General features: G+C 35.6%; 1 protein-coding gene across 2 annotated transcripts in view; it reads right to left on the minus strand.

Annotated features, from left to right (window-relative positions):
- The window catches only part of Dhx36 (DEAH-box helicase 36), a 40,347-nt gene extending 22,565 nt beyond the window's left edge, over positions 1-17,782 (minus strand). Inside the window, exons 1-9 of one of the 2 annotated variants that reach the window (XM_046431543.2) lie at positions 17,549-17,782; positions 12,648-12,772; positions 11,690-11,924; positions 9,268-9,306; positions 7,476-7,646; positions 5,557-5,636; positions 4,853-4,927; positions 4,546-4,712; positions 3,136-3,217 (exon numbers count right to left, since the gene is read on the minus strand). In XM_046431543.2, the coding sequence (XP_046287499.1) occupies positions 3,136-3,217; positions 4,546-4,712; positions 4,853-4,927; positions 5,557-5,636; positions 7,476-7,646; positions 9,268-9,306; positions 11,690-11,924; positions 12,648-12,772; positions 17,549-17,767 (1,193 nt within the window). In that variant the 5' untranslated portion in view covers positions 17,768-17,782. Of the gene's footprint in view, positions 1-3,135; positions 3,218-4,545; positions 4,713-4,852; positions 4,928-5,556; positions 5,637-7,475; positions 7,647-9,267; positions 9,307-11,689; positions 11,925-12,647; positions 12,839-17,548 lie in introns of both variants that reach the window. The other variant, XM_046431544.2, reaches the window with a different exon arrangement.
- Positions 17,783-23,139: the final 5,357 nt, after the last annotated feature.

The raw sequence follows: 23,139 nt of genomic DNA on the forward strand, positions 1-23,139 counted from the left end.
CTTCAATTTTAAGTTTGCTCTAAAACAAAAGTTAACTTTAACATGAGTTGAAAATAACAAATAGATTCATATTTTAAAAACAGAAGCTTTCCAAACCTAATTGCATATAAGAATCCCCTGGGGAGCTCATAAAATACAAATTACCAAACCCAATACCTTTTGATTCACATTTAGGTCTGTTAATCTAAGAAGTTTAATTAGTGACCCTGAGAAAATCAGATAGTACATTAAAAGACCAAAGACCCATACTAGACAACTATTTAATTCTGCTCAGTTATAATTACAGCAAATGGCAGATCCAGAATCTGCATTCAAGTATACTGTGTGTCAATCTAGTGCTACAATGACTCTAACATGCTGTAGTGACTGATGAAAACAGAGGGCACATCTGTAAGAATCCTTCCTTCCACTGAGTTCTGAGAAGCATGCCAGATGGAGAGAGATAAAGAAAAACAAACCTACACTTCAACCCCCAAACCTCTCAGAGTTTACCTAAAAAAGGCATCTAAGATGGAATGAGGGGGGTGGAGCACAAGCTCTGGAGTTACACAAAAGTGATGTTGCGGCTCTGCCTCTGACTATCTGTGTGGCCTTACACAAGGTTATAAATCTTCTGGTGCTTTATCTTATTTGAGTGATTGATACTTTTATAGTAGCAATTGGCATAATAATAATAAAAGTGATAAAGTACAGTGCCTGATATATAAACACCAAAAAAGTATTAAGCCCCTTCACTATTCAGACCTGTAACCTAGAGTCCCCTAAATCTTCAATACATATAGAGGCACTGACATTACTGATCCCCCAATGTTGCTTTCGTACTATCAAGCTATTCCTATTATTCCCTTAGAAATGAATTACTACATGTGCCATGGTGGGAAGTAAGGCACACTGTACAAAGTGGAATTGAGGAACAAGTACCTAGAACATTTATGGACACTAAGGAAAAAAACAAAGAATGGAAGAGCAATTGGCATAATAATAATAATAAAAGTGATAAAATGCCATCTCTCTCATTTTGAACAAGTTCCTCCCTCTCTGAAATATCGATTTCCCTCCTTTCTATTCTGCTTTCATCGTTTCCTTCACTTTCCTAGTCCGTGCTTGATATATGAACTCATTTCCAAAACACATTTTGCTTTTCCCAGACTTTATATAACAGTTCACAGAGCTTTCGAGATATAGGAGTGTACACCAAGTCTTTCCTTGCTTTATGCTTAAAATCTGGCGTTATGCAACACACAGAGTAAAACTTAAATAACTGTTAAATAAATGTCTAGTCAAAATCTAGTTGTCTTTTCTCCATGTAAAATAACTGATGGACCTTTGCTGTTATCTTCCCACTCTCACCTTCTGGTTTTCTCATGTAATGGTGAGCTGAATCATAAATCTATCATTTATTTATTCTGATATTCATTATAGGCCAGGCACTATGCTACTATTAACTAAGATGACAAAATCTTTGATATTGAAAAGCATGAACTCTAGAGCAAAAGGCAAATTCAGAGATAGACTACATGGCAATAACATAAGTGTTAACAATAGATTCAAATGCTACAGGAAATGAAGATGAAATTTTCCTTAGTCAATAGTTTACAGATGAAAGGATGAAGTAGCAAAGGGAAGGCTAAATGGAGAAAATAACATGTAGCAAAGTACAAAGGCATGAAGAAAAGGCAGGGCCTGGCACATTAGGGAAGGGTGCATTGAGCACTGATAGGGGAAGTCTGACAGAGAAAATGAGGCTGAAGAAGAGGATGCAGCCAAAGAGCAAAGGGCTCTGGGATGGAATTTGAGGACTGGGCTTTCCCAATCTTTTTCTTTTGAAGGAATACAAATATAATTGTGTACAGGTTGCTGGGGAAAGTTGGTAGCAGCTAAAAGCCAGTGTCCAGAGTGTTGAGGGCAAGTCAGATGAGCTTTTCTGTTAAAGGCCATGTTAAACCAATAAAGGCTCAGTTTTTCAAAGATAAAATTATAAGCAGAAAGAAATCTCTTGTGCAGTAAGAGAAAGCTTACATAATCATATTTATTTTCAGTTGGAACAATAAAGTCCATAATACCAAAAAAAAAAAAAAAAAGAACTATTATATTAGCACAGGACAGATTAAGAACCTCCAGTAATAATGAGAAGGGATGTTCAAAAGAAAGACTCATGGTTTGGGTGTGTTGGAGAATAAGTACAAAACCATCTGGAGTAAACTGATTACTCAGCATATAAAGTAGCGGCACATTTCAGTGTATATAAATGCTTGACAAGTATTTGCTCTTTTAATTTAATGTATAGAAAACTGATCAGGAGATAGTATTGTTAACTGTTTTAGGATTAATGTTTTTGTTGTTATTTTTACTGGTGGAAGCTAGGTGGGGATCAAATACACGACAATAACTTGGACTTGAAAAATATGATGTCCAAGGTGTCTGTGGTGCTGCAATACTACTGAATAGAAAAAATTTCAGCATTCAGGAAGAGCTTTTCAGTCCTGAAGCTGTAGTGATACAAGTTGTGGAAATAGTCAATTACAATTATGTAAATAGACAGGACTGCAGAAAGAAAACACAAAGCACTGAAAAAGACTTGAGAATCCTGAGGGGATATAATAGTAAAGGGTGGTAGGAAAACCAGAAGAGTGGCACAAACACTAAAGACAGAGGATCCCAAACTCTGCTGCCCAAGGACTTCTAAAACTCATTGATTCCACCAGGTGTGGTGGCACACACCTGTAATTCTAGCAACTTAGGAGGCTGAGGCAGGAGGATCGCCAAGTTCAAGGCCAGGCTCAGCAGCATAGAAGGCCCTCAGCAACTTAGTGAGACACTGTCTCAAAATTTTTTTAAAAAGCATGGTGTTGTTGCTCATTGGTAAGACCCTTTGGGTTCAATACCTAGTACAAGAAAAAAAAAAAGAAAAAGATTATGGCTACCAACACAGACTTCGTAATGAAATGAAACAGGCATCTGGATTTTTAAAAACTCCAGGTAATTTGAACATGTAGATAAGTCTGAAAATCCCTGATCCACGGAAAAGTAGAAGGAAGTGGTCACTGCTGAGTATCTAAAACTAACTGAAGTTTGGTATGAGAAAGGTTGCACTCTAGTAGCTATAAGTTTCTTCTATTCCTAATGTTTACTTACCTTATTTTTTCAATAATATCTTCCAAAAGATATTCTACAACCGGAAAAGTAAAACCAGGTATATGTATCATTGGACAGTTACCTATTAAGGCAGACAAAAAAAAACATAAATTTGTACTTGAATGTATAGAAATAATCAATACACCATAAACTAAGACAATATTCTGAATTTTAAGAAAATGTTCCTATAATATAGCTCTACTCTATTTCCTACAGATCTCACTGTTCTACACGATAACATAAGATATAACATAAGATATAAAAGAAAAGAGCTATTTTAAGCTGAATTCAGAAACTACTACAAGTCTACATTCTCTTTATTATTAAACCAAGATAGTACCACAGAAGAATACATGTTTTACTAAAACCTAGATAAGAAGTCTTACTACTGGTGGCACCCAGAATTAGAGGGGAAAAGGAGTCAAGACCTACTTCAATTTTAAATTGTTACTATTTCAAAATCACTAATTAAAAAAAAAAAATCACCACAGTACTGTTATTTAAATGCTTTTTATAGCAAGCAAAACAAGCAGCACACACTCTAAACAAACGCTAAGACAGCAGAGATTAAAATATCCAAGCCACCATTACTACTGCTCTGTCTCTGGCCTGTATCAAATTGAGCCAAGGTCTTCAATATTAGTTGCAGATATCTATTAAAAAAAGACAAAAGGAAAAAAATACCTGCCTCAACTAATCTCATAATGCTTTAAGGATTAACTGGTATGTATTAAGGAAGTTATTAAAAGCCAAAACAAGAGCATTAAATATTGTCACCTACACTGATTCTCTCCCCTTTCCCCTTCTTCCACCACAATTATAAGCAGAAAGGACAATGAACTTAATTTTAAAAGAATGTACTTTTATAGCCAGTTGAATCTAATTTTAGATGTTTGTCCTCCCATTAATTATGTAACCATGAATAAGCTACTTTAACTGTTCTGAGTCTGCCTTCTCACTTTTAAAAATGTGAGTAGTTACACTACCTACCATACAAGGTATTATTCAGGTTACTGAAAACAAAGGGTCAAACACACTACCTGACACATTCAGTATTCCCTAACTGATCGTTAGTGCTACTGGCCAACTGTCAACCTAGCCACAGAAGAATCACAAACAGATGTTTATAATCTACTATGTCTGTAGTTTGCTTCCATGATACCACCTAAACTGTCTGGTGGTAACATCAGTAACCTGCTGTCACTGATATCAGAAATGCCACCACCATTTAAAAACAGAATATTCCTCTAATCCAAGAAACTAAATGGAGGCAGGGGTGGGGGGGAGTTAAGATATTATTAAAATGCAACAAATTACATGACATGTATTATGACTATACCAATTCTACATTTTTTAAAATTAAATTTAGTGGTTTTCTGGTACCTTTTCTAATAATCAAAGTTTACTCACCAAAATATTCTGAAAATTTCTCAGCATTCAGTGTTGCACTCATCAATATTACTTTTAGGTCAGATCGAAACTGGAGAAGATCTTTAATCACAGTCATTAAAACATCTGACTGTAGATTTCTTTCATGGATTTCATCAAGTACAATATGACTAACACTGGATAAATGCCTACAACAGAAGTGTGAAGTATTTATTTTAACTCAGTATAAAACTTAAAAACACAATTTTTCTTTAACAACCAGCAACATTCAATTTAATAATTACATCTTTTGATAATATTTACAATTTCTCAGTTGAAACATACTCACGGGTCTGACTGGAGCCACTGAAGGATGATTCCTGTTGTACAGTATAAGATAGAACCCTGTTTCCTTGGCAACCGACTGTGGATGAAAGACATAGTTAATAGTTCTGGAATTTCTTTTCTAATAATTTACTAAGTACCATACAAGTTTAATAGAAAATCTTCATATTTCATATTTAGTTATAACAACACCTACTACAATGGGGACTAATGAGGAATATAATGCCATAATAATAGAGAGAATAACAGAGATTTATATGCCCTAAATTTCTGGTTCAGTGATTGAAAAGTCTAATCATTTAAATAGGTAAAAGGAATCTGAAGTTCCAGAAAAGAGCAAAAGTTCAGTGGGGAGACTGTGGGGTTAGAGTAAGAATATCAAAATCAATAAATAAAGCCAGTCAAGGGAGGGGCCATGAGGTATCAAAAGAATAGGATACCAATTCCTTTGAGGAGAAGTGATGATATTCAACTAAGAAGTCATTTTTCTTATCACTGCATAATGTAAAAGCACATTTTAACATGGCAATTTGGGGGGAAAAAGATGAGTTAGCAGCAACAAGCCAGCTATGCTGCAATGGTTTTAAATGTTAATTCTAACAGTAATGACAAGAATAAAAATGAAAAAAAAAATCCCCTTTCTTTTCAATCGCCAGTTTCAACATTTTCACTTAATCTATCTGTACACAAGAAATAAACATTCTTTACCTCTGGAGACGAATTTGGTATCCAGTGCTGTTTCCATTGCCACAAGATTCTGCCCTTTCTGCAGCCACTCTCTCTGCAACCTTTAATTTAAATAAAACAGTTACAAAGAAAATACCATTTCCTTTAGGACAAATGTCCTAATATCCATGAAAAATCGAAGATTGTTGAAAAATAATTCTTTAGATTTTTCAGATAAATTTTAAAAAGATATTAAAATCTGAGATAGTTAAATTGTGCATTCCTTTCTTAAAAGCTGTAGACTACCTGATTCTTATATATTCTCTTCATTTATTCTTATAAAGTCCTTTAAAACCAAACGTTCTTTCATCATTACTTTCAAAATGCTTTTCTATGGAATCCTCTGATAAATTTCTATCTTACCTGACTTTTTTCTACAAGAGTTGGAAATCAAGGTAATTTATCTTTATATTACACAATTCGTAGTTTTTGTTTGGTTTTTATCTTAAAAAAAAAAAAAAAAAAAAACTGTACTGTTTAATTCCTAGTTTTTATGTGTAGTTGAAAGGCTTTCAAATGTAAACTCTGGACAAATGTTATTATAATCCAATACTGATATGTGTAACTAAAAGTATCAACAGTCACCTTGTGACACACCAGTGATAATTTGATGTTAGAAACAGCAAAAGACAATCATTATAATGCTTCAGAAGTAAAACTTTTCAACCAGTATATCCAAAATACACTTAGACCATATTAATCTGCACATCCAAATTCAAACAGATCTTAGAAAACGAAGAAAAAAAATCGAATTAGGATTAATTCCTACTGTCAATATATATTATTAAAAATTTAAGTCCAGCTATATAACTATTACCATTTTTACCATTGTGTGATCTTATGCAATGTACAGGAACATGGCTCTCCCCCAAAATAGTGTGAAGAATGTTGCTCTATTTAAAAAGTACACTATACATTGCTTAAAGGTATGCTATATTTATCAACAAGTATTGCTATAATAATTGGTAATGAGTCCCTAATCAGAAACTCTTATTAAATTACTTAGAAAATGTGATAACACTATCATAAAACTAAAGACAACCACAAATCTTTATATTTTAAATTTATACACAGAACTACATTATATAACATGAAAATAAACTCACATACTCACTATATATGATAACAAACCCCAAAATGCCTTTTGATACTGGGGATTCAACCCTGGGCCTCTAGCATGCATTCTACCATGGAGCTACATCCCCAAGCCACCCTAAATCTTTAAAGGATACACAACTCATAAATAAGGTTACCTGAAACAACTACACAAAGAACATTAAAAGACCTAAATGTTGTTTGTAAAAACATGTACTTATAACTATTACTTGTGCTTATCTTATTTAAACTTTGTTTTTACAGATATAAAGAACTCTAGATCACTTAAGCAAACAACATTAACCTGAAAAATTGATAAGCTCCCTCTTGATAAGTAGATGAATTTGAAAATCACCGACTACTAAAATGTTGCTTCAAAAAAAGGGGGCTTTCCACCTTCAACATTATTCAGTTTACTTATATACTGAAAAAAGAGATTTAAGAAATACTAAATAAACCAAGTTGCAAAATTTAAAGCATCTAATGTTGAAGATTATTTGGAGGATTTCATCAATTCTACAAATATTTTACTCAGTTTTCATTCTTGTGGATTTATACTGAAAATTTCCTGGATTAATAATTTATCTTGAATTCATAAATATCTACTATCTATTAAGCAGATGTCATTCAATCTTTTGGCCTTTACTACTAAGTATTTGTCAAGCAAATATGTACTTTCATAGCAACAAATTCTATGCCTAATTAAGAATCACTTCAAACCTTAGAAATTAGTAAGTCCTTACAAAATTACTTAAAGGAGAATAGGAATTAAAAGAGGGAGTTGTAACAGGTGAGAAATTACTTACTGAAATGGCACTAATTCTTCTTGGCTGAGTACAAACTATCCTGCATGCAGATCCTTTTCCTCTTTCAATGTAGTTATCCAAAATGAACTGAGTAACTTGAGTGGTTTTTCCACAACCAGTTTCACCACTTATTACTGTTACTTGATGATTATCAATTAAATTTACCAACTCCTATTTCAAAAGGGAAAATAAGGAATTTTGAGTAAATCTGAAAAGAAACTAATCAAAATCCTACCCGACTGAAAATATAAACATTTTTAACAAACATATTAATGCTTTTTTAAATTTTGTCATGTACAATGCTGGCAGTTTGGATACCTAGATCTTACAATTTTCAAGAAATAAAAAGCATCAAGCTATAAAGCAGAGAGAAGGTACTGCCAAAGAAAAACATGGATAAGAACAGAAAGAAACAGGTCATGAATTCCAAGCATAAGTGTTAACATTAAACTGAAAGCAAATCTCTTGCCTGAGTAACTACTGAGGATATCATGGAATTATAGCATAATTCATCAATATTGTTTAAAGTACTAGGCAAATTTTACACACTGCTTAAGTTATTTTCAGATTATTTCCTTTCAAATAATTAAAATAAAAACAGATTTTAAATATCTAATTAAATGGATAAACTTTAGGTGTCTAGAAAACTCCATCTTTAGGAAAATTTTCCTTAAAAATTTTTGATGTATACTAACATTCTGAATAGTAACATTCACTGTATTAATAAAATCTTCCTGTTACTTCAAAACAAATCATGGGTTATATTTTCAACTACAAAATAATGTTACTTGAAAACTTATGTTTTAAACATTTCTTGTCTAAACCGACCTATTTGGTAAATTGGAAAACACTTCAAGTTTGAATTCTAAAAATATAGTTGGTAAATATAGCGAGTCCATCCTTATCCATTAGTGTTGCATCTGTGAATTCAACCAACTATAGATGGAAAATTTTTGAAAAACTAACTGCATCTATTCTGAACATTTTTTGTCATTATTCCCTAAATAATATAGTACCAACAACTATTTATAAAAACATTTATATTGCATTAGGAATTATAAGTAATCTGGAAATGACTTAAAGTATACAAGGGATGTGTGTAGGTTATATGTAAATACTGTCCCATGTTATATAAAGGGACTTGAATACTTATGGTATTCATAAAACATCCTGGCACCAATTTTTGTGGAGACCAAGAGATTACTGTACTAAGAAGTGAAATGTAATCTGTTCATTCATTCAATAAATATTTACTGGATGGCTGTACAATGCCAGGAGTTTCGCATTATATAATGTTTGGAGTAAAGAAATACAGAATAAACAAAACAGACCCAGTTCTGAAGAACTTACACTGGACTAGGAGGGGAAGACAGTCAGGGAGTAATAAGTGCTAGGAAAAGTAAAAGAAAAATAAATAAGAGTGGGAGGACAGAGAAGGATGGGGTATTTCTTCATTCTATATAAGGTAAATGTGTTATGAAGCATAACAGCTAAAGTAAGTAATGCCTTCACTTTAACTAAAGTGCTTAGTCTTGCATTAAGATCAGGGTATTTATCCAAAGGAAATTATACAAAAAAAAATTCTATTTTTTTAAACTCCAAAGATTTCAATTATAGATATAAATGATAAATTTCTAAAAAAACTATTTCATTATCATTTTTTCCTTTAATCCTGCAAAAAATTTTTAAAAAATTACTTCCCTTTAGAAGGTTCATTAACATATTTTTCAACATATAGCTATTTTTAAAAATTGTACTCATGCTACAAATCAAATAGTATAAAGTATTTTACCTTTTGCATTCCATATGAAGGCAGCTTTTCCCTGAAATGCTGAAATTGTAAGAAAAAGTAATTTTTATAAAAGCAATGTATTCAAATTGGAACCACAGTAATAACATAACCTAACCAAATGTGCTAGAATCCAAAAGTATTTTTACTATAACTTGTGTGAGATATTGTAACTTATTTCTCAAATAACCTTCTGATTTATACATTCATCTCAGATTTGATCTGAACATCACATTCTTTTTTCTACTCATCAGTAAACTGTTCACTAATGCAGTAGGCTCTTGATCTGATTTAAAGATTATTTTAGGGTAGATGCCTCTGAGTGTAAAAGAAAACTTCAAAGAAGGAATATACAGTCATTTCAGAACTGTGTTCTTAGTTAATTCAAATACAGCCTGAATGCCTCAAAGGTTTTATTTTATAGGGCTGCCACATCTTTTTATTAAAAAAAACACAAACAGCAATTTGACACAATAAGATACTAAACAAATTTACAATTTGCTGGATTACAACTGAAATACTAAAAAGGAAGTGACTGATTCTTTCATATATTTTCTTTTACTATGAGACAATTTCTGGCTAATTCTGAAAGTTTTTATAGAATCTTATATCCTACTTCATAAAAACACTAAGAAGTACTAAGATTTACATTTAACTAGAGACAGCATATGACATGAACCTCCAGTGGCATAAAAGTAAGTGTTTTAACACTCTCTTAATAAAAGAAACTTGATTTTAAAATAAATAAAGTCAAAATTAGAATTGCCATAGGTAATTAATTACTCCCACACTTGATATAGTCAAGTAATCCTTCCCAGTAGCATAAAAATGACAATGTGATGATTTAAAGTGACTTCAGTGAAGTAATAAGTGACCACTTTTTTGCTGTAGTAATTAAAAAAAATTTCTTGAAGTAACATCTGAAAGTATTAATACCCATTGCATCAAATGTAACCATCTTAATATGTAAGCATGTCCACATTACCCCACTGCACTTCAAACAAGAAATATCCAGATTTGCTTCCCATGTATGTGAATCCTGCTAAAATAGAGAGATACGGCCCAATATTCTTTCCCAAGGCCACCAAATCTTCTGTCTTAAATTTCTGGCTATGGCCAAGATACGAGATGTGATTATAAGCAGTGTGAAGAAAGGGAATGTCTTATTACTCTTCAGAAGATAAGCATAACTAGCATATAGCAAGTAGAAAGTTAATGCTACTTATACAAACCATAAAATAAAGAAAAAATATTGTATATTACCAAGTATTTAAAAACAGTTCTTTGAGAGTCCTTAATTTTTTGTATACATTAAGCCTTTACAAATTGTCTGGGAAATAAAGACAAATTGTTTTTACGTTTTATGCATTTCTTCTTTGTTTCAGATCAATTTTCAGTCTTTAAGAACATTTGAGTTCTGTCCACCATACAATAGAAAGCGAGATAACAACCAACTTTCCTTGTTCGTAAGTCTACAAAAGCAGCTAATCTTTTAGCAACAATATTTTGAATTAATTCACCTCAAAATCTTCTCCATCTCCTTAAATCATATTTTTATCTCTTAATAAGTTATATGATTTGGCTCATGGACAATCACAGCTTTCAAAAAATCCAATTTTTAACAAAGAAAAATCAATGAATTGATCCTGTCTTTCTCACAGGAGATAGCTGCCTTTCTCAAAAAATGACACATTATTTGCATAAAGATATGTTCCTCAAAATTCCATCAATATTATATATATATATTCACATATACATACATACACACATACACATATATTTTATTACATCTATCTCTAGAATACCCACAAAGCATACATTTGTGTGTGTGTGTGTGTATGTGTGTGGTGTGCCGGGGATGGAACCCAGGGCCTTGTGCATGTGAGGCAAGCACTCTACCAACTGAGCTATATCCTCAGCCCCAAAGAGTACAATTTTATAACTATAAAAGACCTTGAAATGTCTTGCCTAGTATGGAAAGAAAATATTAGAACCACTCAGGGGAACTTCAGTTCTTGTCATAGTTTTATATTTAAAATGTTGGTTAATATATGAACATCACAAAATTTTTTTCATTTATAGAAGGAGATGATTAAATGATCTGAAAACTTCATAATTCTAATCACCTTCACTAAACAGACCTAAGAAGTTAAGAGTGATTTTGTTTTCACTGGCATTAGCATTTCTTAAACATTTCTTCTCACCACACAAGGTTCTGCAGATGAGCTAGGAAACTGTAGGTTACATGTAGTAATTTTTGTTCCCAATGTTTCTTTTTACTACTTGAAAAGCAAAAGATTCCCAGAGAATGGTTTCTTGAGAAATCTCACATATCTACATTGTGTAGCCTATCTTTAACCATTTCTCTCATGTCTAAGGAGAGATCGAAGAGTAAAACTTTTTTCCATGTCTTGCTTTCTATTACCTGCATTTCAATATAACGAGGGTCAGTTTTTTTCTTTTGTAAATCCTCCAGTAACTTTTGGTCTAAGGTTCCATCTGGTTCATTTTCTTGTAAAAGATACTCAGAATCTTGGTCAATGTATGATTTGTCCCTGATCCTAAATGTCTTTTTATCTTGGTTTTTCACTTTCTTTTCCTGGCTGTCAAGTTTCTTCTCTGAGCTTGGTTTTATCTCATCAGAAACTTCAGTACCATATCTACTTTGACAAAATAAAGAGTAAAAACAGGTCAGATGAAAAGACACTCAAGTCCTGGAACAAAACATAACAATGTGCTGTCTAAATATTTCAAAAATCACCAAAACTTAAAGCTTGTATTTTTGCTCTATAAAGCAGTAATGAAATATACTTAGATTCCTGTATAAATTCAGATTTTTCCTCCTTTAAAACAGATACTGTCAGATGAGTTATTCTTTGTGACAATTAAAAACAAAAATCCACAAGTTATTCTTCCATAGCAATTTTTTTTTCTGATTTTTCTGGACTTGCTGTATTTCATAACTTCATTTTCTTCCTTTCTGAGCTACAAATGGGATACATTATACAGTCTCTGAAATACTTCTGGGTTTCCTCTCAATAATTTAGTTTTTTCAAATTTCTAAAACAGAAGCAATTTAACTTTATGCAGACCTCCCCCACAGAAGAATTAAGAAAATACAAAGTTGATGCACAGGAAATACTAATACATCTCATATCTATACACACTAAGCATTCCCACTGCATGGGTTTCCTATGGGAATAAGCCATCTAATATTTTTCCTCAAAATCTGCCTAATTAACATAAGAAAAATGAATTACTTCAAGAGTAAATTCTACTTATTGAAGAGCCTAATGATATTATATTATCACTATTTTCCAGCTTATGCTATAAAAGAAGTGTTACTCTTTGCCCTTTTTTTAAAAGAACGCTCTTTGTTTTACCCATGATCCTCAGGCGCAAACCAGGATATCTCTGCTTCTGAATCTTTATCATTCTTTGCTTGGACAGAATTTAGCAGCTGCACAATTTGCTCTTCTCGTCGTTCATCCATGTGTACCACAGCTCTCTATTTTGTGCAATGGAAAGAGTGTCTTTATCAATGTAAGAAAGCATGCGCAAAACCATTTGATAACTAAAAAGAAAAATAAAAGCAAAATAACATATGTTCAACAAACACATACAAAAAAATTAATTATCCATACATGCCCTCTAGCCCAACCCTACTTCCTAGACCTAGTTAATGTTAACATTTTAAATCTATCTTTATAGACCTTTTCTTACCATCTAGTTTTAGAAATAGCTGTAAATATGACTGGGAAAGAAAGCATATTTGTATGCTTCCTCTCATGTACATATGATAGATGTTTTCCTGTCTTAAATTTTCATTTATTAAATTCTAAACGTCCTATCTTAAAAAAAAAAAAAAAAGCTGAACACTGGGAAACAATATTTTGGGTGTAATGAGCATCTGAAATTTCTCACACTAAAACAAATATAACTGGGAAGTAAGAAGGCTGATCTCCAAGAGGGACTAAATAAAATCGATAAGTACTAATGGAGATGACAAATGCAGTTGTTTCAGAAAACTAAACACCAACTTTGACAAAGATAAGATCCTTGGTAAGCCATGAAAACCTTTAGAAACCTTAAGTATGCATCTAAGAAATTATAGGCCAAGGTAAAAGAATGAATGCCAAACCCAATTTTTGGTGGCAGTCAAAGGATGAGCTAAGCTTGAATTTTAGGCAATGAAGAACTAGACGACTTTAGATAATTAAGAACAGTGAAGTTTCCTAACTATAGTAATCATTAGGCAGATGGAAATATGAACCTTGATCTCTGGAGAGATTTTATGTTTTTAAAGTCATGATATAAATTTTGGAGTGCTCAGCAAAAGGCCAGGAATTGAAATTACACAGATATACGAATTTTCTTAATTTAGGAAAAAACACCATCTCCTTAGAGACAAGGAAGAACTTTGACAAAGTCTGGCATTGGTGGGTGGCTAAAGCAGAAAAACAAATCAGTACCTGAACATCATCAAACTTCTTAAAAAACAAACAAAAAACCCTCTCTTGAATGCTAAGAGCCATAGCCAAATAGTAATGATGCATGGCATTTTTGGTTGAAGCCAGCAAGCCATTGAGATGATATGATTATGTTAAGATTTGCATTCAAATGGATATTAGACCCCTGCTGTCCACCTTGGCCTGCTACCTTGGAGCTCTAGCAGGACTCCCAAAGAGTTCCCATTGGTTGGGAAAGTGCGGTAGGAGGGAATTCCGGAGGAGGGATTTCCTGTTGGGGTAGTGTGACGCCCCCTGTGTGGTTCGGCATATTTCCCAGGAGAGTGCACGGCACTGGTGGGAGTTTCAGAAACAAAGTTTGTTCCTGCTTGAGTGGCCCGTGATTTTGTGCCCAGCCAGACTGCTGCACTTGAATCCTTCCACCCCAAAAACCACTGCACTATTTTGCTTCCACCACAGTAAAACTGTCGGGAAACACTCCCCTTCTCATCTTTCCTTCTCTGGCCCCACTGCAATCAGGCCGCAATCCCTCCACTCAGAGAGGCGATCTCACCATGGTTGCCTATGACCTTGTTAACCAATCTAAGACATTCTCAACTCTCACCTCAGGCCTATGCAGTCTTGCCACTATTAGTTCTTCTTTCATATATACTCTTCTCTCAAATACTGCTCCTGGATTCCAAAAGATTGCCCACCTCCTCATTTCTTCACTTCTCGGACTGCTCTAACCTGGATTCTTTTGCATCCTTCTCTTCCTTGGACCATCTCCTAAATATTTATGTTCTGTATTTTACAGCCTGAGTGCTCTACAGACCAAAAGCACTGCCATCATCTGGGAGTCTATCAGGAAGGCAAAATCTCTGGCTCCATACCAGTCCTACTTTTTAACAAGGCAGGTAGTTCTATGCACATTCAAGCTGGAGACACCAACTGTTTACAGAACTCAGGCTTGGGTCCATTCCTCTTCTCAATATTTACTCTCACCCTTCAACTACCACATGTGGACCCATGACAAATCAAATGCTTACCTCTGGTCTAGAATTCTCTAAGCATCAGATGCATTCTGAAATCCTCTTTTTTATGCCCCCACACAGTATCAAATTCACAGTGTCCTTAGCTGAGCCCACCATCTTCCTCCAACAAGCCTGATATCTATATAGTCATAAAAGTGTCATCCATTAATACTGCTGTTCTCATCCTTCCAAATTAAAAAAATAATAATAATACAAAATCATTCAGTGTATCTGCTAAATCATTTCGATATGTCCATTTCTACTTCCAGTAATTCTAATCAAGCTGCCAATCCTTATCTTAATTAGTACAAGGGATACTTAACTGGTCTCCCTACCCCAGGATTACCTCTCTTCAATCCTACATTGCTGAGTGAATTTAAAAAATTTAAAATCCAATCATTTCATTCTTTTATCTCATGTTTCAATGTACTTCCCAGGTTCTAGGAAAAGTCAATAAATTTCAAGTTCTGGCCTAGAAAAATATTAAGTCCAGAACTTTTCAAACTAGTGTTTGTACAATTTTATTAAAGAACCATGATTTGCATTAACGTATTAATTTAAAAATGCAGAAAAAGTGCAAAAACAAAAACACAACAACAAAAACAGAACAATGTGCAGATAATTATTACTTTGTGAAATTTTTGGTTTAAGTATGTTCTGAATTTTAAATTGTAACACATTTCTTTTTGTGTAAAGTGACACACAAGTTTGAAATTCACTGTTCTACCCACCAAACTCTAAGTTCCAGGTTCTTATCTTTGAACATGCTTTTCCTGATCTCTATGCATGCTGTGGCACATACTTCTGCCTCAGTCCAAAAATCCTTACCAAACTCCAGAATCCTGAACACAGAGATAAATACACTTTGCTATAGCTCAGGTTTCAGCTTAAGGATTACTGCTTCTCAAAAATCTTCTAAAAAGCTCTAAGTCAAAAGATAACCCATACTGTCCATAACTTAATACTTTAACACTGCACTTTGTCCATACCCCCTAACAATCTCTCTGGTAAATATGTTCTACACCTTATTAACACCAGGCTTAAGACAATGTCTCAAATTAAATCCTCCATGAACATCTATTGAAAGAACTGTAAGACTCTATTAGCAGAATGCTTTTACTTTGCAATTGCATGGGTTATTTTAAAAGTAAAAGCTATGGGAACTCTAATGAGGAAGCAATCATACCAGGTTGAAGGCAGTCAAAGGCAAAGTTAGAATACACCAACTAAAAAGTATTCATATTTCAAGAATATACACTCATTTCTGATAGCAGAATGATGTGTAATAATAAGAAGCAAAAATAAAATCCATTTACAAAGTCTATAATTACTTCAAATTGGAGACATGGTCTCAGAAAGATAAGCACAGAGAGGGAAACCTGATATGTTGAAGCCAGAATCACGAAGATTACCAGAAAACATGCTAAGAAGCATCAAAATGTATTAAAATGAGACAGAAATGACTTAGCTTCAGATCTCAAGTTGCAAGCAAGAGAATGAGACAATGACAATAGCAAATCTTACCTTTTAAACGATCACAACAGTGGTTTAATAGGTCAGTTTAATAGCGTGTAGGAGTAGAAGCTATAAGACTAGTTAGGAGTCTATGAACAGAAAACAAAAAGTGGTCTGACCTATGGTAATTTTTATAGAGATAAGTGGTTGGATCTAGGATGCATTAAAGCTGAGAGCAGATAGATTTGCTAGAATTAGCAGAATGAAAGATATATACCATTTGGCTATAAGTAAATAAACAGTAGTGAGATTTATTAAAATGGAGGTTGGAGGATGGAGCTAAATATCAAGAATTCCATTCATAATATTTTCATGTGAAAATAATAATCAATATTTTTCCTTATTTAACTTTTCATCTGTTTAGGTCTATTTTTTCCAACTACACTATAAAATCCTTAAGTATCGGTGTCTTTAGAGCCCCATAGTAACGTGTAAAACCTTGTTTGAAAAGGGGTTAATAAAAGTTAAATTACTGTGTACATAATTTTAGTTATGACTTAATTCCATTACTTTTCCAATTTCAATATGGCTTATATGTGTTTCTCTGGATTTTCAAAAAAGTTTATTCAACGAACAATTAGCTTTTTTTTAAAGATAAAAATGTGATAAGTTGTGAAGATAAAGCCCCAGAATCATTTCAATGAAAATGACATAAAGAAAAATAGTTCAAAAAGATGATTTAATTACACTTTGTATCTAATATAAAAGATGCTTTCCATCAAGTCACTAAAAGTTGTTTTAAGGCCTGTATTAAGCCAACTTTTGTTTAATGAAAAAAATCATGTTTTTATTAGAATGGACACTCAGGAAACTTGATATTTCCTATAGTGCTGGTCTTCAAAATAGTAAACTCTTAAAAAAAAAAAAAACTTAAGCCAAATCATATATCCTACTTCTTTCACTTCTAGATGCCTAAGTTTCCTTCTTAAAAAGAGGATCAGCTGATCAGAAATTTCCCCACCCCAACATAAAAACAAAAAACTCTGGGTTCATGGCTAATTTTAACGCTGACGAAAACAGCGGGACAATTTCCCTGAACCACCTAGATTTTAAACAGCGCATGGCACTTTCGTCCTACGCAAATGCAGCTAAAATGCACAACGTCGCGACTCCAAACCGAGCCAGGCAAAGCCCTGTACCACAGTGCACAGAGCGCCGCACGCAGAAAACCTGCGCGCACGTGCTCAGCCGGCCCCGCCCACCCGCCCGCCGTGGCTCACGTCACTGCGACGTACGACCCAGCGGCCCGGCGCGTCGCGAGACCCGCCCGTCCCGCGCTCGGTGTACCTCCTGCCTCTCGGCATCCTTGTTCTTCTGCGTCTGCTTTTTCGCGTACCACAGGCCAATCTCGCGGCCCTTCAGGTGCCCGGGATGCCGGCCGCGGCCGCCCCGCCCTCCCCCACTACCCCCGGGTCCTCGGCTTCCCCCGCGGCCCCCGCCGTAGCCCCCGCCAGAGCTTCGGGATCCCCCATCGCGGCTCCAGTTCTGATGGGAGTCATAGCTCATTGTCCCGGCGGGCCGCAACGGGTAAAGAGCCGCAACCGCTGGAAATGGCGTCCAGTCCCGGAAGCGGATGTGCGTCCACTTCCGTTCTTGCGCCGGCGCGGGGGGGGGGCGGGCCGCTGGCGTCACAGGCAGGCGTTTCCGGTGAGGCCCGGCAGCCGCTGGCTGCTCCACGTGGTACCTGCATGAAGTGATTGTGTTGGAGTCCTGCGTGGGTTCTGGAGACTACTTGTTATCGTCTGAGTCTAATCAGTAATTTATGTTATAGATTGTAGGTATAAGATGTTGATAAGCAGAGTAAGTAAGATCAGATAAAGTAGGATAATAGAAATGGGCACTACAAGGTGAGCAAACTTCCCTGGTAATAAGTTAGAAGTGAGCATAGAACAGACCTTCATCAGGCAGGAATGGGCCCAGTTATGGGAAGATGCCTCAAGAAGCACTCTAAGTCCGAATTCAAATCAAAAGAGAGTTTTATTTACTTGGCCAGGGATTGTCACTCACTGCAGAGACAAGATCTGTGGGAGGACAGCAGCTTTCTGGTCCATCGAAGGAGAATATAAGCACAAGAACCACAACTCAGTGACTTGCTTATTGTCATGTAAGCTAGCCAATCATAGACTTAATCACTAAATTAAAACATTAATAAGTGGGACCTGTGGGCTCTAGGCAGGAATGGAATTTACCAATCAGCAAGTGAGAAACTGATGTGACTCCATTTTTTAAAATAAATAAATAACAGCAGCTTCTACCTCAAGGCCTGTCCTAAGGAAGGGGGCGTGACCCTTACCTTGGAAAAACCCACAGAGCACTCTTAAGCACATACCCACCCTGCTAAGTTGTTTGTCTGTAAATAACAGGAGAGGTCTGCAGCACCAGGTGTCCCTGACTCAGTTAGGCTAGGTGAGGACCCATAGCAATCCCCCTAGCAACCTCCAATCAGCATGAGACAGGGAAAATACCTGGAATGCCAGATGACCCCCAAGTAGTTTATGGTGGTTGATATGTTGGGAAACCATGTAGTTTAGCATGCCTCTTGGCCTAAACCAATCAGTTCAAACAAATCCCCCTATTGTACTAACCAATCACACCTACCCAACTTGTTCCCGCCATTGAATGTGCTAATCAATGTTAAGAGTTGTTGTTTGATTTTCCCGCGGTATGGAATGATTTGCTGTGTGATGTTGTGACTCATAGAGTATTCCCCCCAAACCTATAAAATCTCACTGAACAAAGGACCAGGACTCACTCCCTGGTATCGCTGCATCAAGAATGGTTGTGAGTCCAGGCTCAAGCTTGCAATAAAGACTCTGTGTGATTGCATCGGATTCGGCTCCTGGAGGTCTATTGGGGGTCCCACGAATCTGGCATAACACAAGCAAGCGATAAAACAGAAGCAAAAAAAAAAAAAAAAAGCATTAGCTTTGCAGTTCAGTTGACCACAGTCCTGGGTTCAAGCAGGTGTTAGACAGTCGCATCCTGAATTTGGGTCAGGGTTGGTTGGGGGCGGGGGGTGAGAATCTACTTCAAAGTCATGTAGACCAACAAGGGCATTCAAACCCAGGACATAGCTCACTAGGACCACCTCTGCATCCTGAGTAGGGTACAATTTGTGGGGTACAAAGTACAGAAAGATAATTTTTTTATAAGAAAATAGCTTTCATTTCAGTTTCTCAGAAACAGCTCTTTTAACAGTTTTTAAAATAAAGAATGCAGCAAAATGGAGTCTTAGGCCTGTCTATGACAGTTCTTGCTTTATAATTGTCTTATCTCATTTATCAAAATCTTATATCTATAATCTATATCTTTTGTTAATCTATAACCTATAACTTACACTCTTATTGATTGTATTTATCAGATCACACTACAACATCCAGGTAATGGTGTAATCACTTAACCATAAGATATAGGATGTAAGCCCCAGGAAACAAGATCTAAAACACGATAAGGTTTAGATAAGTAGGCCAGTGGTTGTAGATAAGTACAGGCTAACAGGCTAACATGGTATGAATAAGGTTAAGTCAATGTAGCCATAGTAACCCCTCTATGAACTTGTTATGTAAGCATTTTTTAAGATTAATTAATTTTTAATTAATTAAAATTAAATTAATTAAAATTTTAAAAATTGTTTGTTTGTACTTCATGTGCTTGCCCACCAATGTACCAGGATGTATGCCCACAAATGTGGTCAAACCCAGCATGTGGTTGTCTGTTTTTATTTTGTTAACTGCTTTCTTAGCCCCTGTATTCGGCTTGCTTGCAACTTGCAGAGTCCATAGGATGTGGTTTTCTTCCTTAAATACTCTGGCCACAGACAGCATGAGGTTGTTCTCCCTTAGGGTCCCTTGGACTCTGTGAGGGACAGTCTTTGGCCAGATAATAAAAATTCTTAAATTGGCTTTTAATTTGGACTTCAGAGTGTTTTCTGAGCAGGCACCCCATAACATTCTTGAGTTTGTTTCCAACATCAGTTCAAGAAGAAGAACCTGTGATTCAGTGCGTGGTACTAAAAGTGAAGAAATGAGTTCATCATCTGTCACGAACAGCCTGGACCGCATTTACGTATGTAATTAATTTTACGCTTCATCAAAGCACTATCTTTATTTGCCACCTTTTTCCAGTAGTCTAAGAGCAGCATGTGTACCCACCTGCAGTGCATGGCACCTGGGAACGTAAATGAACAGCACTTTTAAGATCTGGACACTCACTTGAAATCATATACTATCAACCAGGACACTGGGGATTGGTACAAACTATTCTGGACTGATAGATTGGCTCACACAGGCTTTCTGCTTACTGGAGAATATCCAGTTCATTCATAAGTCTAACTGATCCACAAGTGCTGGAGATACCCACTGAACAAGGCAAGTGTGATGAGCTTTCATTTCTTAGTGCTGAGTGGGAGGTATGGGCAGAAACCATTGTGCTATGAACTAAAGGGAAATGCTGTAGGCCATCCAGAAGGCCAGATCACTCTGCTCAGTACTGAAGCTACCTTGAATAGATGATATTTGAGTTCCTGAAGTCTTATCTATCCCCAAACTGAGTCTCAAAAGAACTAAAGAGAGCTCAGTTGTTGTAAATCCCTTGGCTAAGAAAGGAACCAGAAAAGACCAGAGTCTCCTTGTTGTAGAGCTGAGATTTTCTGAGAAACAGGCAGCTTGAAGACAACCCCTTCTTCAAACCCTGAATCTTATGGTCAATTCAGAAAGATTTCAGACCTGCTACTCAGAGTATTAGGAATGAGTTTATTGAAGGAATAGGGGAAGAGGACACTTAAGGAAAAGAGTGGATACTCTCAGAGAGGAGGACAGCATGCCTCTCCTGCACTCCAGTTTTACTGGGAATCTCAGAGAAGTTTCCAGAGAGTCCTGCCCAGGACCACCTCTTGGCTTTTGGCTGATAGCAGCATGATATCAGGTTGTCAAGTACCCACTGCCATGGCAACTCTAGGTCATCTTGGCCCATGCTGACCAGTTTTAATTGGAGTCTTAACCTACATTCTTACATATTATATTATTGGGAAAAATTATCCCCAGCTTCCTGAGTTTCAGGATCTGGTCACAAGAGTCTCCTGGGTTTCTCCCATTGGCGTTGGGGCTGCATTTTCTCCTGCAGATTAGTTTGCTGAGGAATGTGACCTGTCCTGTCTACTTAGGCCAGACCAGGCTGCAGGTAAAGTGCTTCTTGGAAAAGAAAGCATGTGGGGATCAGCACAATGTTTTATAGAATTATTGTCTTAATCTCATGTTCCCATATTTGCATCTATCTGTCCACAAACATCACTAGAGACTAGGAGTCAATACTGCCTAAGTATAAAACTATCATAGCTCCCATCTATCCTGTGGACCCTTTTATCCTCCCTAAAATTATTCATTTTCCCTAAAGTGTCCTGTCCTTCTTCCCTTTCCCCTCCCTTATCAGACAGGAAAAAGTTGGCCCACTTTATGCATATTTTCACTTTCATGGTTCAGTTACCTGTGGTCAACTATAGTCTAAAAATATCAAAATAGAAAATTCCAGATAAACAGTTCTTGAGTTTTAAATTGTATGATAGTCTTACCAAAATGCTGGAATCTCTTACTGTTCTACTCTGTCCTGCTGGGAATATGAGTCACCCCTGTGATGTATCCACATAGTGTAGGCTGCCGGCCCTGTACTTAGTTAATTGATCCAGCGTGGTGGTATTGGAGTGCTTGTGTTTATGTAACCTTTTGTTTTGTTTTGTTTTTTACTTAATAATGGCCCCCAAAGTGTAAGAGTAGTGCTTCTGGCACTTCAGATGTGCCAAAAAAGAAGCCATAAATGAAAAGATGAAAGTTCTCAGCTTAATCAGAGAAGGGAAAAAAATCTTGTTGAGGTTGCTGAGCTATATGGTAAGAACAAATCCGTCTCTAAAATTGTGAAGAAGGAAAAAGAAACTCATGCTAATTTTGCTGTTGCACCTCATACTACAAAAATTACTGCCACAGTGCAGGATATGTGCTTAGTTAAGATGGAAAAGTGGTTGCGTTTTAGGTGAAGGACATGCACAGAAAACATGTTCCTGTTGATAGCAACAGGTTGCACCCAAAAGCACCGCGTCTGGCTTCACCTCACAATGTGGGAGTGTTTCATCTCAACATCATTAGAAAGGTAAGTTCAGAACAATGAGATAGTCTAAGAGGGGAAAGAAAAAGAAGAGAGATACCACATTCATATCACTTTTATTACAGTATATTTCATAATTATTTTATTAGTAATTAATGTTAATAACTTAATTACCTAATTTATGAATTAAATGTTATCATAAATATGTTTGGATAGGTAAAACATTCTTTATCTTGACATGGTGACATTTGGGTCTGATATTTATGAAGGTCTAGGAGTAGGTTTATTGTTCCCTTTGGAAGATAAAACCCTTATTTGACCCCTGCCTCCACTTGGAGATAAGGATGATGGGAAGACATGGTGATGAATGTGACCCTAGCTCTGTATAGATTATAAAAGTATGGATATTTGTGAGGAAGGGAAAAGGGGGAAAAAGGGAGAAAATGTTTCTGTGTCACATCAGGAAGAATATGGAAAAAACTTTTAAAATAAATTAGTAGATTCCCATGTTCAATTTTGGAACAAACTGGACATTTTAATTACCTTGAAAATGAATTTGTAGAGAACAGCTCTTCCTAACTACAACTGGTACAGTAAAATCATAACTAACTTAAAATCAGCTGGGCAAAGAAATTGACCGATTTAAAAAGTATTACTATGGTTTTTACTAATTTGTTCTCCAAGTTCCCTTCTTGCTAGGCAAAAAGGGAATAGTGGGAACCTCTTAAAATTGCTAGCTAATGTTTGTCGATTTCTTCAAACCAATCTTTTTGTTGTCATTACTG

This window comes from Marmota monax, unplaced genomic scaffold (genome assembly GCF_021218885.2).
Source record: "Marmota monax isolate L192 unplaced genomic scaffold, Marmota_monax_Labrador192_F-V1.1 WCK01_AAM20220418_F8-fsc00022, whole genome shotgun sequence".
NCBI classification, from domain to species: domain Eukaryota; kingdom Metazoa; phylum Chordata; class Mammalia; order Rodentia; family Sciuridae; genus Marmota; species Marmota monax.